At 45.5% G+C, this 15,962-nt stretch overlaps 1 protein-coding gene across 2 annotated transcripts; it reads right to left on the bottom strand.

Annotated features, from left to right (window-relative positions):
* Positions 1 to 482: 482 nt before the first annotated feature.
* Positions 483 to 15,823, bottom strand: RETREG3 (reticulophagy regulator family member 3). Of its 2 annotated transcripts, none has more exons than XM_081838025.1 (9): positions 15,451 to 15,823; positions 10,470 to 10,576; positions 8,813 to 8,840; positions 7,561 to 7,687; positions 6,534 to 6,618; positions 6,064 to 6,201; positions 5,545 to 5,627; positions 4,570 to 4,702; positions 483 to 3,231 (listed from the first exon to the last, which is right to left on the bottom strand). In XM_081838025.1, exons 1-9 carry the CDS (start codon positions 15,702 to 15,704, stop codon positions 2,783 to 2,785), a joined length of 1,404 nt encoding a protein of 467 aa, XP_081694151.1. In that variant the 5' UTR covers positions 15,705 to 15,823; the 3' UTR covers positions 483 to 2,782. The 2 variants fall into 2 exon arrangements, with proteins under 2 accessions (XP_081694151.1, XP_081694150.1); XM_081838024.1 differs by having other exon boundaries at positions 8,813 to 8,843; positions 15,451 to 15,820.
* Between the last annotated feature and the right edge of the window lie 139 nt (positions 15,824 to 15,962).

Below are 15,962 nucleotides of genomic sequence, written 5' to 3' on the forward strand. Positions count from 1 at the left end.
TTAAAGACCTCCAAAGAAGGAGACTCCACCACACTCCTTGGCAGCAAATTCCACTGTCAAACAGCTCTTACTGTCAGGAAGTTCTTCCTAATGTTTAGGTGGAATCTTTTTTCTTGTAGTTTGGAACCATTGCTCCGTGTCCGCTTCTCTGGAGCAGCAGAAAACAACCTTTCTCTCTCCCTCAGTGGCCCAATAATACTTATTGCTTTATCTGAACCAGGAAAGCCTGCCATTAGCACTCAGACAGGGGCAGGGACGCATGCAATGTCCCTGGGCTCCTATCTGGCCTTTGCACTTGTAGCTTCAAGGTCCGCTAAGGGTTTCTAAGCATTTTGAAGCCAGGTTCTCAGTCACAGGGAGCTTTGCGCATCTAAAAATGAGTCCATTAGGGACATTAGTGATAGGGCTTGCATGTGTGCCCATGTCCCATTGAAGTATCTCTGTATTATAAGTGTAGCACTGAAGAAACAAAGAAACCGTGCTTGTCTCAAATTCTTTATTTTGCACCATTTAGGGCAGAAAGAAACACTCAATAAAAACAAAAAAAGTATCATCCCACTACTGATACAGTGGGTAAGGTATGGTTGTTTTATTGCACTAAAATCTTGTTCTAATCCACATAACACAAAACCTAATGAAATAATGTCAGTTTCCCACCTCAAAAGTTATCAGCATCTTATTTTAAAAACTTCTGCAAGATGACAAATTACTCTATAAACTTCCACAATATTGGCTGATTTGTAAACACTAAAAAAGGCAGTTAAACACCATGATATTGCCACACAAATGCTACCAAAACCAAGCTGTTTCAAATATACAAAGCACCACCCTCTTGAGTCTTTTCTGCAAGAATGTGCTATTTAGGCATATAGCATCTACATCACATTACTGCTTGGCCAAGAAAACAATAGGCAGCGTATCACAGAGGTCTTCAGATGCGAAGTCGGGGAAAATATGTAAACGCCTAACTACAGAGCCTGAAATAGGATGCAAGTTGAGCTGGAACTATGGGAACCTAGAAGGCTAATTGGATATGCAGGTATTCAAGATGGTTTAGTTCAGCAGATTCACAAGTTGTGAAAGTAGGCTGGAAACCTTTTAAATAAAACTCAAAGTAAAAGCACAGCATTTATTCCAAGTCTCTCTTCAGTCCACAGAGGGTTATCAGGATGGCTTTGCACCAAGAATAATTATTTCTAAGGTACAGTCTTCCAATCTTTTTGTATACAAACCCAAGAAGTCTGGATGTGGTGTTCTATAAGGGAAGATATGAATCACCAACTTACTAGCTGCAGCACATAGCTCCACACAGTATGTTCTGTGAAGGTTCTTTGCAGGTCTGAGACACTGGTTAAAATCATACCAGCATAGTTAACAACTTGTGCCGGTTTTACTGAAACAAGGAGAAACAGGTATCAGGGGTCCTGTGAAAATCCAAACCAAAACATTAGCAACATCCAGATGCCATTTGTAAATGGTTTATTCTTGAGGAACACAGCACCATCTTCACAGCAATGCACACAATGCAACCAAGATGTGGGAATCTGGTACCCTAAATCAGTCATCGAGCCAATCTAAATTTGGTCTTCAAATACCTTTAGCCAAAACAATGCTGCCGCCATACTGATTGCAGAGATCCAGAGAAATGATGGTATAGTCTCGTTCTGTATTAACAGAGGCTTTTTCTAATGAAATATTCTGAAGCCGTGATCCCCCCTTTTATGCTCTACTTGCAAAACTGCACATATTGTGGGTGAGCAGGCCCTAGGAATCTGGCTTTGCTACTCGTTTTCATCTGTGATCCTAGGCTAAAAAAATTCTGTAGTACCTATATTGTTTTCTTCAAAAAGAGGGGGCCATCTGAGAGCATAAAACATCCATGAATTCTGAAACAGGTCTCAAATGACCAGTGCATGGACACGCCAGACTGACAGACCCTTTGCCACTACAGACTGTTTAGTGAGGAAGCATATTCATGGTTCCCGCATAGGTGCTGGCGTTGGTGACTGACAGAGGGTAACTAGGAGCCAAATCTTTTGTTGCTTCTGCCCAAACCTTTATGGTGCAGGGTGGAGGGCATTATTTTTAGTGCTGGGAACTTCTCTGAAATAGTTAATAGTAAAGTGTGTATGTGTGACTGTTAGCGTGAGTGTCCAACCCACCAAAATATTATTGCCATTATCATGTGCGAGAAGAGCCAGAATAGAGCTCCAGAAGTTCAAAACGTAAGGATTTGGGGTCATTACGTGCAAATGCTTACTGGGGATAGATAGAGGCTGCTTCCAATACCTTGCAGATGTCAGGGTCCAATACACAAACATAACAGAGGTACACTCAATCGGATCTGAAGATTTCCTTCTTACAATCAGCAGCTGGGCCCAAGTCACTTCCATCACTCAAGAGATTTTAGAACTTGTTCTTTATCTGGCTTTTGAATAAAAGCCAATTCCTGTTGCCTGACTTGTGTTGCATTAAACACAAGCTGAGATCTGTCTTGCAAGGCCCGTTTTGGAACGTGAACCACAGGAGCGGGACATTTTGGCTTTGAACAAAGAGTGCAACACACAGCAAGCTAGAAAGGTGAAGGGCATGGCAGGTTCAGCAACAAATATCTTCCGATTCTGCACCAGAAGGGTTTTGTTCGAAAATTCACACTGTCTTCCAAATTTGCCCAATCAGGCTTTACATCAAAGAATGGGGTATTATCCTACTCCTGGCACAAGGCTCTCCATCTGTGCTCCATGAGACAGAAGAGCCACAGCAGGGAAGGGAAGACAACTGTTTATTGGCTGCGGGAACTGGATGGATCCATCTGATTCAGCTCTGACTGATCCAGCAGTTCGAAGTCATCTCCTTCCGCATCTGTATCGAGCTCCGAGCTGGAGGTCCGGAGGAAAGCCCTGGCACTTTGCTGCCGTCTGCTGCCAGGCACGGAGCCAGGCTGGGAGGCTCCCGACAAGGCCAGTTGGATCATTCCCCTGGTTACAAAGCCAGCCAAGTCATCTGTGAGGTTGTGCATTAATGGCAGGCTACCTAGGATATCTGAGGTCGCTTCCTCCCGGTCATGAGAAAGTCGCAGCTCTTCCTGGCCTTGTACACGACAGGCAAGGCTTGGTATGCCTATGCTGGTATCATCTTCATCGTCTATGCCTGTCACCTCAGGGTTGATGGAAGGGAAATCTGGAAGGTCTTGGGCAAAGGATTCCTCAGGGTCGCTGTGGCCATCAAAGTCTATTGAGAGAGAATTAGTTTGGCAAAAAGTCATTACTCAGTTTCTTTGCCTACCACTGAGTAGCCTAGCTTCCTATTGGAAAACAGGCAATAATTTCTTTAAAACTATATTGTCTTCCCACAGGGATCTATAATGTTGGGGGGGCGAGTAAAAAATTAGTTATGAAACCTATTCCCAAATACAGTGGTGCCTCGCAAGACGAAATTCATTCATTCCGCGAGTCTCTTCGTCTTACGGTTTTTTCGTCTTGCGAAGCACGGCTATTAGCAGCTTAGCGCTATTAGTGGCTTAGCGGCTATTAGCGGCTTAGAAAAAGGGAAGAAACTCGCAAGACGTTTTCGTCTTGCGAAGCAAGCCCATAGGGAAATTCGTCTTGCGAAGCACCTCAAAAACGGAAAACTCTTTCGTCTAGCGAGTTTTTCGTCTTGCGAGGCATTCGTCTTGCGGGGCACCACTGTACTTGACTGAGCTGCCTCTTCTGCAGAAGAGAGAAAATTTACAAAGCTTCTGTACTGCAGCAGACCTCAGAATTGAATTTGAGGGACCAAGAACTAACTCTATCTGGGTTCTGGCATTCTTAATTGGCAAATGGGTCTTAAAACAATCCGACAGGCAGAAGCCTTTCTAACTCTTAACACCAGAAAGCCCTCAATTGAAGGTGCTGAGGACTGAAAGCTCCCATTTCAAAGAATAAAATTCCAGGTTCTGTTACTCAGTGGACCAGTGTACACAACTTCTGCCTGCACCAATCTTTGTCTGCTTCATTCAATGTAAACTACAAGCTTTTTAGAGCAGGACCAAGGCAAACTTTCCATGTTGGAAGGCTGGCTGGTCTCACTTTATCAACATTCTGATACCTTGCTTTTTTTATCCCAACAACCAACAGCTGCAACAGTACGATTAATATGTTATTTGGTAGCAACTATGTTCTTTATAGTGGGACGCGGGTGGCGCTGTGGGTAAAAGCCTCAGCGCCTAGCGCTTGCCGATCGAAAGGTCGGCGGTTCGAATCCCTGCGGCGGGGTGCGCTCCCGTCTTTCGGTCCCAGCGCCTGCCAACCTAGCAGTTCGAAAGCACCCCCGGGTGCAAGTAGATAAATAGGGACCGCTTACTGGCGGGAAGGTAAACGGCGTTTCCGTGTGCTGCGCTGGCTCGCCAGATGCAGCTTGTCACGCTGGCCACGTGACCCGGAAGTGTCTTCGGACAGCACTGGCCCCCGGCCTCTTGAGTGAGATGGGCGCACAACCCCAGAGTCTGTCAAGACTGGCCCACACGGGCAGGGGTACCTTTACCTTTACCTTTATGTTCTTTATAACTTCGATAATAGCTGTCCTCACCTTCAGATCCCTCTGTCAAGGGGGTTTGGCCTCGTGAGAGATTAAATGTTCCATTCTCGGTATAGGATACTTCTGCATCAGAGTGCTCCGAATCAGAGATAGCCAGCTCTTTGGCAACTATTGCATCGTCCAACTTGAAAAGAAGCAAATGATAAGACAAAAGATCTCAGCAAGGTAACTTTGGGTTACTGGAGAGCACACATACCTCCATAATGCTATTCAACACCACATGGGCCCAGAGACATTCCTCTCAGCAATGGAAATGAGGAACTTGAAAGCCAGGCACTGCCCTCCAGTTCTTCTTTTCCATTCTGGAGGTCTTTACTTCATTTTACAGCCACCCAAGTGTTGCCCAAAAATTGTTTTACAAAATTAAAAATGCCTATATCTGCTTCTGAAAGTATGAGATGTAGTTGTGATGAGGGAAATCCAATGGCACTATAAAAAGAAACAATTTTATATTCAAGTTAAGAAGAATAGAGCCAGCAAGAGATGCTTTATCTCAGAAATCAGGCAAGTTTGACCATGAGTAAAAACTCACAGGCCGCCTTGTTGCTTACCCACCCCCACCCCAATCTTAGCAGCACCCTATCTTAGCGGCGGGTGGCACTGTGGTGTAAACCACAGAGCCTAGACCTTGCCGATCAGAAGGTCGGCGGTTCGAATCCCCGCAACGGGGTGAACTTCCATTGTTCAGTCCCTGCTCCTGCCAAACTAGCAGTTCGAAAGCACATCAAAGTACAAGTAGATAAATAGGTACCGCTCTGGAGGGGAGGTAAACGGCGTTTCCGTATGCTGCTCTGGTTCGCCAGAAGAGGCTTAGTCATGCTGGCCACATGACCCGGAAGCTGTACACCAGCTCCCTTGGCCAATAAAGCGAGATGAGCGCCACAACCCCAGAGTCGTCCGCGACTGGACCTAACAGACAGGGCTACCTTTACCTTTACTGTTTAACAAGATCCATGCCCTATTTACCGTGGGACAGAAAGCAGCAAGTTCTTCTTCGCTGTCGCTCCCATCAGCACTAGCAGCATGACGGCTCAGCATCTTTTGTCGCACTGCAGAGAAATCAGGGGATGGAATAGCAGTTATAAATGGGAAGGAAACAACTCTGCATGCCCATAAAGAAGCCAAGCAGAAGAAACAGGTGTGATCCAGAGAGAAGACTTTGGGATTGCAAACCAGAGGCTGCAGAGGGTAGGAGGGGCGCCCCAAGAGCTAAAATGCTAACTGACCCCTGTGCCCTAATTAGGACTGCAACAATTCCGGACATTCAGACATTCAATTGCTCATCAATTGTGGGAAATGCCCATTCTCTTCCTCCCCCCGCTCAAACCCCCACAAACTGTGGTCAGGGATGCGAGGAACATTCTTAGGTAACTACTGATTCATTCAGTGTTTTCATCTGATCTTCTCAGGTTTCTCACATCACCAACAAAAAGAGGTGGCAGGCAAGAAGTGGGTGAGTTAGTACCAGCCCCGCACAAGACTTACATTGCCTCTCCTTATGCTTGGACATCATGTAGCCATGAACACTGAAGTCCAGCCGCTGCAGAGCTGGCTCCAATTTGGTGTACAGGCGGTGACCCAGCCGGTGGTAGACAGCAAGTGGCCACAGAAGGATGGAAACCACTGCAGGAAGAGGATGATTAGAGGGTTAGTGTTCAATAAACACTCTCAGAAGGCATTTTGGGATACAGTATAATAGAACAGAGATATCATGTATTATATCATACATAAAGATCTTATCTAAACGTATAGATATGTTTGTGGTTTTATTATTTGCTTTGTACTTTCTTCTTTTTTTGTAAACCACTTAATGGACTATTTAAACATTATGTACACACAAGTTTGCAATGCAACCGAGTTGGAACAGCTCAGAATAAGCTTGTTTGCAAATGCTCTGTACTTTCAAGTGAAAGGCACTCTGTTGCCCAATCCCCGCCCAGCACACAGATACTCACTTGTTAGATAGGCAAGACAGACACCTGGAATGTACTGGCCCAACACAGCCAAAAATGTGAGGACACCGCAAGCCAGAAGGCAGAACTGGAAAACAAAACCCAAAGTTAGTCTCTACCGAATTGAGAAAAGTGAGCAAAGTGGCTCCTACGGCTCAAGATCATACAGACACACTTTGCCTGCTGCCAGAAAGCTCACTGCTTGGGAACAGAGACCAAAACAGAGGAATTCTGCTTGAGAAGCCTTGCATAAGCATTAGGAGAGAGGGAGGGAGGAACCTCATGAGCCACAGCTGTCTTTGGACCAAGCCCTGGACTGATTTTGACAGAATCAGGGCAACATTTCTACTTTGGAACGTAGGTGGAAGCAAGACCAGTCTGATGAAAGCTCCATCTAATAGGATGGCTGCGGTATTTTCCATTTTGGCATCCCATTCCTCTTCCTCTTTCTACCTGCCTCTCTACCCTCCAGTTTCCTTCTTTCCTAGTAATGAAAGCACACCTGTACAGAGCACTTTGCGTACACAGTTACAGACGGATTATAAGGTAAAGGTAAAGGTAAAGGGACCCCTGACCATTAGGTCCAGTTTGGCCGACTCTGGGGTTGCGGCACTCATCTCGCTTTGCTGGCCGAGGGAGCCGGCGTACAGCTTCTGGGTCATGTGGCTAGCATAACCAAGCCGCTTCTGGAGAACCAGAGCAGCGCACAGAAATGCCGATTACCTTCCTGCCAGAGAGGTACCTATTTATCTACTTGCACTCTGACATGCTTTCAAACTGCTAGGTGGGCAGGAGCAAGGGACCAAGCAACGGGAGCTCACCCCATCGCGGGGATTCGAACCGCCGAGCTTCTGATTGGCAAGTCCTAGGCTCTGTGGTTTAACCCATAGCGCCACCCGTGTCCCTGGATGGATTATATCTCTACATAAATAAAAGAGTAATTCAAACTGCGGCTATTCTTTGTTCTTTGCTCCCCCTTCTCCTCCAACCCATTCCCCGATGGCTAGTATCAATGAGGACTGTTTTTCACCTTGCCCGGATTTTGCCTTTTGAAGCCCAGCAGGTTCCTCATGAAGCTGTCTCCTGTGACCCATCCTTCTGCCAAATAGTGACATAGTTCAGGCACACTCAGCAGTTGGGGGTGGACGTAGCCCCAGCTGGAGGGACAACAAAAACGACATCTTACTTTGCTAAGAAAAAATCAAGAAATGAATCCTACTGCAGTTTTAAAATAGCCCTCCTCTCATTCCACCTCATCAAAGCTGCTCAGGGTTCACGTTTCACACGCAAGAAACGGACCCTGCGTTTGAACTTCATACCCACACTTGCTTAATTTGAGCTCTTTGTAAACCAGCGGCACTCCCAAACACATATCCCACAGAAGTAAATGAGATTTTCTCAATTCATTTCAATGGGATATGTGCAGAAGAATTTGTCACTGGAGGCAACCTTCTTTAGGGCAGACAAGCCACTCACATGTATTCACAATTAGGCTGTTTAAAGGGTGTTAATAAGTACTTAAATCTCCATGTCCTTGGCTGTGCACTCAAAGAGATTAAGGAGCAGTGAAGGGGTTGGATTTCCCCGGCTTTTCAACCCATTTCCCCAGGAAAACTGGGGATTCTAAGAACCCAGTGCATGTAGAGTTCAAGGTCTCAGATATATGTAGCTTGCAACCTAATCCTAATACAGTGGTACCTTGGTTTACAACCATAATCCGTTCTGGAGGTCCGTTTGTAAACCAAAACAGGTTGTATGTAACCCAAGGCGCGCTTTTGCCAATGAGGCCTCCAAATTATTATTTTTTTGTAATCCAAAAGAACAACAACAACAAAAGCAAGGGTTGTAATCCAGAAAAAGGTTGCAAACCGGGACACGCACTTCCGGGTTTGACGTGTTTGTAATCCAAAACGTATGCAAACCAGGACGTATGCACACCAAGGTACCACTGTTAATGGTTTACAGCGCAGTGCTCTACATGTCAACTCAGAATGAAGTCCTATTCACTGCAATAGGACACAGAATTGCAACCTTACTCTGGGACCTAGCAGTAGACTTTCTCCCAAGCAAGCATAGGATCGCAGCCTTAGTTACAAACTATGAGAAGAGGTAGGTAAGCAACAATATTTAGGAGCAAGGGATCTTTCCTTCCATCCAGCCAGCCACTGAAGGGCATTCACTGCTAATAAGGTTTAAATTAACAAAAAGCTTTACAGCTAAGCCTCACAAGCACATGTAACATGAGACATACTACAAAGAAAAGGATATTTAATTTTGCATACCTTTCGTTGTCTAATTCATCAGGTCTTGCTACTAAAACATTAAAGACAGATCAGGATTAGTTGTGAGGGAAATGTCTGGGAAAACTCTTTGCTGCATAATTAAAATACACAGATGACTTGAGAATAACGCATAATTGTTTCCCACTGACAGCCTGCAACTGAAAACATCCTGTACACTTAGTATTTTATCCAATTCTGTGCCCCCACTTTTATAAACTCAACTTTTTTATTTATTATGTTTGTAATTTTGTACAAATGCAATTGTACAATTGCAGAAATGGTTTTGTTGCCTTTCGTTTACAAATGCAAACATTTTGTATTTTATTGCACACTGCTATTTTGTTGTTGTTTGTGAAGCAGTTTATAAATCTGCAAATATATTTAAAATGTATTTTAAAAATTTAAACACTGCCCCTCAAGATAGCTTCTTGTAATGCTCTTATTATTATAGCAGCCTGATTTGGGGGGGCAGGGTGGGGGCTAGCAGTCAATGATCTGGTTAGAATGTAATGCTAAACCTGACCAAAGCTTAGTGCAAATGTGTGGGTTGCCAGAGAAGATATTACTGTCACTTTGCTCTTCAGTCATTTATGTAATCTGAAATCAAGCTCGTGGTCTGACACAAAAGTAACTCAAGTTTACCCTTGTTTTACAGCTCGTGGTTTATCTGATGGAGAGAGACCACAAGCTTGGGTGTGGATGACATACTAAGCCAAACTATGGCTTAGCTCATAGCAGCAGGACTGGAGGAACAAGAAACCACCATCTCCTCTCCCAAGGACCTGCGGCCTTGCACTAAACTAAACATAATGCTTAGCATTATGTGCAACCTGAACTAAAACTCTTTTAGTTCTTATCTAAGATGATGGTTCTCAAAATGCAAGCAAGCTTTCAATTGGGAACAAGTTTTTTTTAATCAACTATTACCTCAGCTCCAGCATATTAGAGAGAAAAACCATCAGGTTTCAGTCTTCAATGAAGCCTTTAAAACTACTGCTTTAATTTATTCTTCCATCCTTCATCAATACAGCTTTCTATATAATAAACTACTACTATAGTCAACAAATACATTTTTTTACCATGGTTACCTCCCTAAGAAATTATAGTATGGTTTTGTTGAATTGAATTGACTGCTTTCAGACTAAAATATAATTTAAGATATACACCAATATGTTAGCTCAATGCTCAATTTAATGATGAACTAAAGCCTGGACTGTATGTCTCTATAACCAATAAGAAAAAATATCCCTTTGGAATATATTTTAACATTGATAAACAAAGGCTTTTTCTGGAGCTAGAGAACAAAAGCAGATCTTTGGAACATCTGAGATCTGGGTAAGTGAACTTGGAAAGCAAAGCTCCTACACATGAACAAGTAGTGAAAATGCAGCAACCTGAAATACAAATCCCAATTTTCCAAACCACCAGTTTCATTATGGTGGAATTGCTCTTTTCCCTCCCAGCATCTGAGCAGCCAGGGTGCCTTTTCAACACTATCAACTCCTAAACATTCATTTAAACTAGGAAGGCACCCAGTTTACAAGATCTTTGTCAATGACTGTTTTGATTAATGAGACCTGCAATTTCTTGAGATCAGAAATGGGGGTGGGGGAAGAGACCACAGCTGAATTCAAGGGTCAAGTGGGGAAAAACATACCTCTTATTTCAGGCCATATTTTATTCTTCCACTGATCTAAACACACTATTAGTATCAGGGTGAAAGCAACCAAGAATATCAGATGAAGAGACGTCAGAGCAAAAAACCTGAGGGAAAATAAAGCTAGTCAGTACACAATTTTCCTTTAGAAATGTTACCTTAAAAGCAAGAGCTGATGTTAGGCCATGGAGCAGGAGAAGCCCAAGATAAATAATTATTGCCTTATGATTGGCAAGAAGAGGTTAGAAAACAACAGGTAAGGAATGGAAGGTATCACAACAGCTCTTTGCAGTATATTTCCATTAGGGTTAAATAATGTGTGAGAGAGGATTTTGTGTGTGTGACCTCTATGACATCCACCAGATATCATCCTGTTTCTGATCAATGATCTGAAAACTGATTATTTTAGCTATTCACTCTGTCAATCAAGAAGGAAACTGACATTTATGGCAGCTGCAGCTTATTTATTATCATTATATTGAAATCTTAAGCATATGGGTTGCTATGGACAGGAACCAGTTTACAATGGCTTGTACCTTCTGGCAGAACAATGTTTAAAGAGACGAAGATCAAGGGGAGAAAAATTGTTCGGCATCAAGTGTCAGGAGTTTGCAGAAAAGCGGGAGAAAGCTTAAAACTGCCTATGGACTACAGAAAGATGGCTGTGTGTGTATATATATTCTCATGTTATTCTTATTTATCTCTTAAGAGTCATTATAAACAAATGAGTATCAACATATCGGGCATTTAGAAAGTATTCAAGTCAGTGGTCACTTTCCACTCAATTATAACCAGAAGCAAAATCTGCAGTGTTACTAAGCTGTGAATAAGAGTTACACAGCTTTCTATAGTCAAAATTACTTTTACCATAAATGTAAACATGTAAATAACTTTGTATCCATGCATACAAAGAATGATTGATTACACTTTTTTCAAACTGAAACACTCAGCAGCCAACATAAGATCCTTGTCATTATGTTTCAACATAGACATAAATTACTATGGATTTTACAGTCTTAATGTCTCTGGTAAGCTAAGGCTGAGCCTTGTTGAATGGCTGCAGTCTGTTAAATGTAGCAAGAGAGATACTCAGTGAATGCCAAGAAGCCTGTTAAGTCAGTGAGAGGCAGAACCACTCAGCAGTGACACACAAAATGACATGTGAGCTCAGAGGTTCTGTTTTTTTCAGAAGATTTGAAGACTTGCTTGTTCCCTCACTGAATAAGAGCTGTGTGCTTTCTCTGCAACGATTAGTCAAATATAATCAGTATTGTTGGGAAGGAGCTGCATCCACCAGAATCAGAGACAGATGGCTATTTTCAATCATTTAATGAGAAGCAGCCCTTGGGAGAAAGTCACAAGCCATCTGTGGCACTAATGATATAAATGATCAATCTGAGGCATGTAATAAGGGGCTCTTCAATGAGACCCAATTACACACCAGTACTTAGCAAGAAGATACGTACACAGAAGACCTCAGGCTCCTGTCAAGAACAATGCCAATCTTTCTTTGGTGTCCTACCTATGGAATTAACACACCTCAGGTCTGTTTTCCAGAATACAGTGGTGCCCCGCAAGACGAACGCCTCGGAAGACGAAAAACTCGCTAGACGAAGGAGTTTTTCGTTTTCTTAGCCGCTTCGCAAGACGCATCTCCCTATGGGCTTGCTTTGCAAAACGAAGCTTGCCCCGCAAGCTCTGGGGATAGCGGGGAAGCGCAGTGCGTCTTCCCCGCTGTCCCCGGACCTCTTTTGAAGCAAGGGGCGGCGGGGAGAATACCGCTTCTCCCCGTTGCCAGCCCCGCAATCTCCGGGGACAGAGATCAGGTCAGAGATCAGGACAGAGATCTGGTCCCCGGACCTGTTTAAAGCAGGGGAGGCAGGGAGAAGATTGCTTCTCCCCGTTGCCTGCCCCGCAATCTCCGGGGACAGAGGGGAAGGCGTGCACCTTCCCCTCTGTCCCCGGACCTCTTTTGAAGCAAGGGGCGGCAGGGAGAAGATTGCTTCTCCCCGTTGCCTGCCCCGCAATCTCCGGGGACAGAGGGGAAAGCGCGCGGCGCTTCCCCTCTGCCCCCGGACGGTCTCCATAGGAACGCATTGATTGATTTTCAATGCATTCCTATGGGAAACCGTGCTTCGCAAGATTACAAACTCGCAAGAAGAAAAAACTTGCAGAATGAATTAATTTCGTCTTGCGAGGCACCACTGTACAAATTACCGTATTTTTCGCTCTACAAGACGACCTAGTTTTTGGAGGAGGAAAACAAGAAAAAAATATTCTGAATCTCAGAAGCCAGAACAGCAAGAGGGATCGCTGCGCAGTGAAAGCAGCAATCCCTCTTGCTGTTCTGGCTTCTGGGATAGCTGCGCAGCCTGCATTCGCTCCATAAGACGCACAGACATTTCCCCTTACTATTTAGGAGGGGGAAAGTGTGTCTTATAGAGCAAAAAATACGGTACTTGGCTGATAAATACAGAACAACCAAAGGAAATGTGTGTGCATTTAAAGCAATCTTGCTGCGGTGAAGGTCATACTGAATGGGGAAGCTTCCCAGGGCTTCACCCAATGACAACAGGTTATCAATAATAGATTATCAAGCACCAGGGGATTTCCCTTTGAGAGCAGGGTAGACCAGGGTTCCCCAGTCACTTGTGAAGTGTGTAACTGCCTGCATTCATCCTCTTTTTATTAATTGCAACTGAAATGTTATCTCCAGAAGTAGGTCAGCAGGTAGATGCTGATGCTCACATGAAGGCAGTTCAGGGGACTATACATTTCCTATTGTTTCCTTAAAAGCACTGCTGCAGCCATAGCAGCTTGGTGCTCTGAGAAGCAGTCTATCACATTGAGACACAATTACTCTCTAGAACGGGAGATCAGAAGTCTGTAATCTGGCTCTCCAGAACCACTTTCTGGAAGCACAGGCAGTGACCACATAAGAGGCAGATTTTGGCTGGTCAAGGACAAAGCTTTGCTTTGCTGGGTTGAGAATCAGTCTAAGAAACTGAAGGGGATTCTATAAAGGGGAATCAGTCTAAAAAACTGAAGGGGATTCTGAACCTCAGGGAGGGGATCATAGCTTCACCCATCGATGCTGAGTGAAGCACTAGGAAAGCCTAAGATCCTAACTTTTCCATCCAGTATCCAAACAGCTCCATCAAGTCTCCAGGTGTTCCCATGGCAAGTGCAGGATTGGCCAGCACACCCATCGCTAGCCCTCATGATTCATAACAGAGAGCAACTGAACTCTGTCAATTCAGCATGCTCCAACCTGCCTAACAAACCCACATTATAAAACAGATCTAGGCAATGACTTCTGCCGGCAACCTTTTCCCTTGGGTCTAAGCCTTTAAGAGTATACATGAACTTTCTGGCTAGGAAAAAACTAAAGCAAAAATAAGATCAGTTCAAATCTCACTTCTGGACACAAGGAAGGCTCTATTCCGATAAATACTTTTATCCCATATGCTGTCTTGATGTCAAAACACTAGATGCAAAGCTAGCTAGCAAGCAGAATTGTCTTCACAATGGAGGGTGGAGAGAGGAGCTCTTCCTCAGTCCATTACTTTTTGCTTTTTTTATTCAAAACTGACAACAGGCGTGCAAACAGGAGGGATTAGCAGGGGCAATAGCATATGGGCCCCAACAACAGGTCAGTTGCTAGAGCATGAGACTCTTGATCTCAGGATCTTGGATTCGAGTTGGGCAAAAGATTCCTCCATTGCATGGGAACACCACTGCAGGGGGCTGGACTGGTCCCTTTCAATCCTACAATTCTGTGACTTCTACAAATTCTTCAAGAAGCTGCCAACCCCTGGATTGGTGGTAAGAAGGGTGATGGGGTGGTAGTGGCAGCTGACTGGTGCCAGCCTGAGGTTGGTGGCACAGTGCCCCATTCCCCAAATGGACCAGCCTCCGCCAAGTCCCTTTCTTCCTAGCCTCTAGGCTAGGCTCCCTGACAAGAGCTCAGCAAAGCTGCCACATAAGCCATCCTTTTAACCAGAATACCACCATGCTTCATAAAAACGTAATGGATATTCCTCTTCAGAGACTCATTTCATTGGGAGAGTTTAAGCCACCTGTTGTAAGGCTGGATAGCCCACTTGGTAGTCCCTTGTAGTCTGGGGGGGAAAGGTGGGGGGTACAGTATAAATAAGCATATGATTGTAATTATAATAAATAACAACCAGGGATAGCTCTGTTGGTAGAGTATGAGCCTCCTAATCTCAGGGCGGCGGGTTTGAGCCCCACCTCGGGCAAAATATTCCTGCATTGCAGGGGGTTGGACTAGATGACCCCCAGGATCCCTTCCAACTTTGTGAAAGGAGGCTAAAAGAGTACTTCAAGTCTGCTTCCACGCCACTCAATGATAACTTATTACTTCAGGTAGTGCTAATAAACAAACAACAACAACAACCTGGGACAGCTCAGTCTGAAAAGCAGGAGCCTCTTGATGATGATGATGATGATGATGATGATAATGATTTATTTATACCTTGCCATCTGGCTGGGTTAATGCCAGGGTCGTGGGTTCCAGCACCATTTTTTTTTGGGGGGGGGAAATTCATGCATTGTAGGGGGGGTGGGACTAGATGACCCTCAGAACCCAAGCCTGCAATTCTACGACTTTATGATTTATTTATACCTTGCCATCTGGCTGGGTTAATGCCAGGGCCGTGGGTTCCAGCCCCCTTTTTGAGGGGGGGGGAATTCATGCATTGTAGGGGGTGGGACTAGATGACCCTCAGAACCCAAGCCTGCAATTCTACGACTTGACCCGACACCCCCCCCCCCGCCAAAACAAAAGCAAACCCCTGAAAAGGATATTCCCTCAGGATTTGTTACTTCAGGCAGTGCTCAGAAGCACCGCAGGGGAAGGAAAAGCTTCACCCCGCGTCAAGCCCGTTTCCCGCCCGCCTCCCCTCGCCTCCTCCATCCCTCCGAGAGGCCCCTTGTCCTGACCCCGCTCAGCCCCTCGCACCCGAAGGCGGCGTGAGCTCCGGCCCAGCCCAGCGCGCTCCTCGCCGGCCTCTCCCAGACGAGCGTGGCCTGCAGGGCGCTCAGCGCCGGCTCGTAAGGCCCCAGGCGGCCCTTCAGGTAGGCGCTCAGCGCGCGCACCCGCCGCTCCCGCTCCGACGCCGCCGGGGCCTGGGCGCCGCCGCCGCCGCCGCTGAGGGAACCTTCGCCGCTCCGGCCGCCGCCGCCTCCTCCTCCTCCGGCCGCCTCCGCCTCCATCCTTCCTCTCTGCCCAGCGTCACCGGGAGACCCGCGGATGGCGGAGGAGGATGATCATCGTTCTCCGTCACCAACGGACACCGCAGAGGCAAGCGGCACTACCGCCGCCGCCTCTCACACACTCGCATGGCCGCCCCCATACCGGCGACAACATAGGGCGGCGCCATCTTGCCGTACGGAAAGCGCGCTTCCTGCCGTTTCGGCGCATGCGCGTTGCCGAGGGAAGAAAATATTTTTTTATATATATATATACCGGAT

Source organism: Podarcis erhardii (genome assembly GCF_964252035.2).
Source record: "Podarcis erhardii genome assembly, chromosome: 13".
NCBI lineage: Eukaryota > Metazoa > Chordata > Lepidosauria > Squamata > Lacertidae > Podarcis > Podarcis erhardii.

What these genes read in the sequence shown, in the direction of transcription:
- RETREG3 (XM_081838024.1), bottom strand. Translation starts at nt 15,704, where the DNA reads ATGGAGGCGGAGGCGGCCGGAGGAGGAGGAGGCGGCGGCGGCCGGAGC. An exon ending in AAAGGCAAAATCCGGGCAAG is followed by an intron (nt 6,619 to 7,560) that starts GTGAAAAACAGT and finishes TTTGTTTTCCAG; the next exon opens with TTCTGCCTTCTGGCTTGCGG. An exon ending in CTGTCTTGCCTATCTAACAA is followed by an intron (nt 6,202 to 6,533) that starts GTGAGTATCTGT and finishes CTCTTCCTGCAG; the next exon opens with TGGTTTCCATCCTTCTGTGG.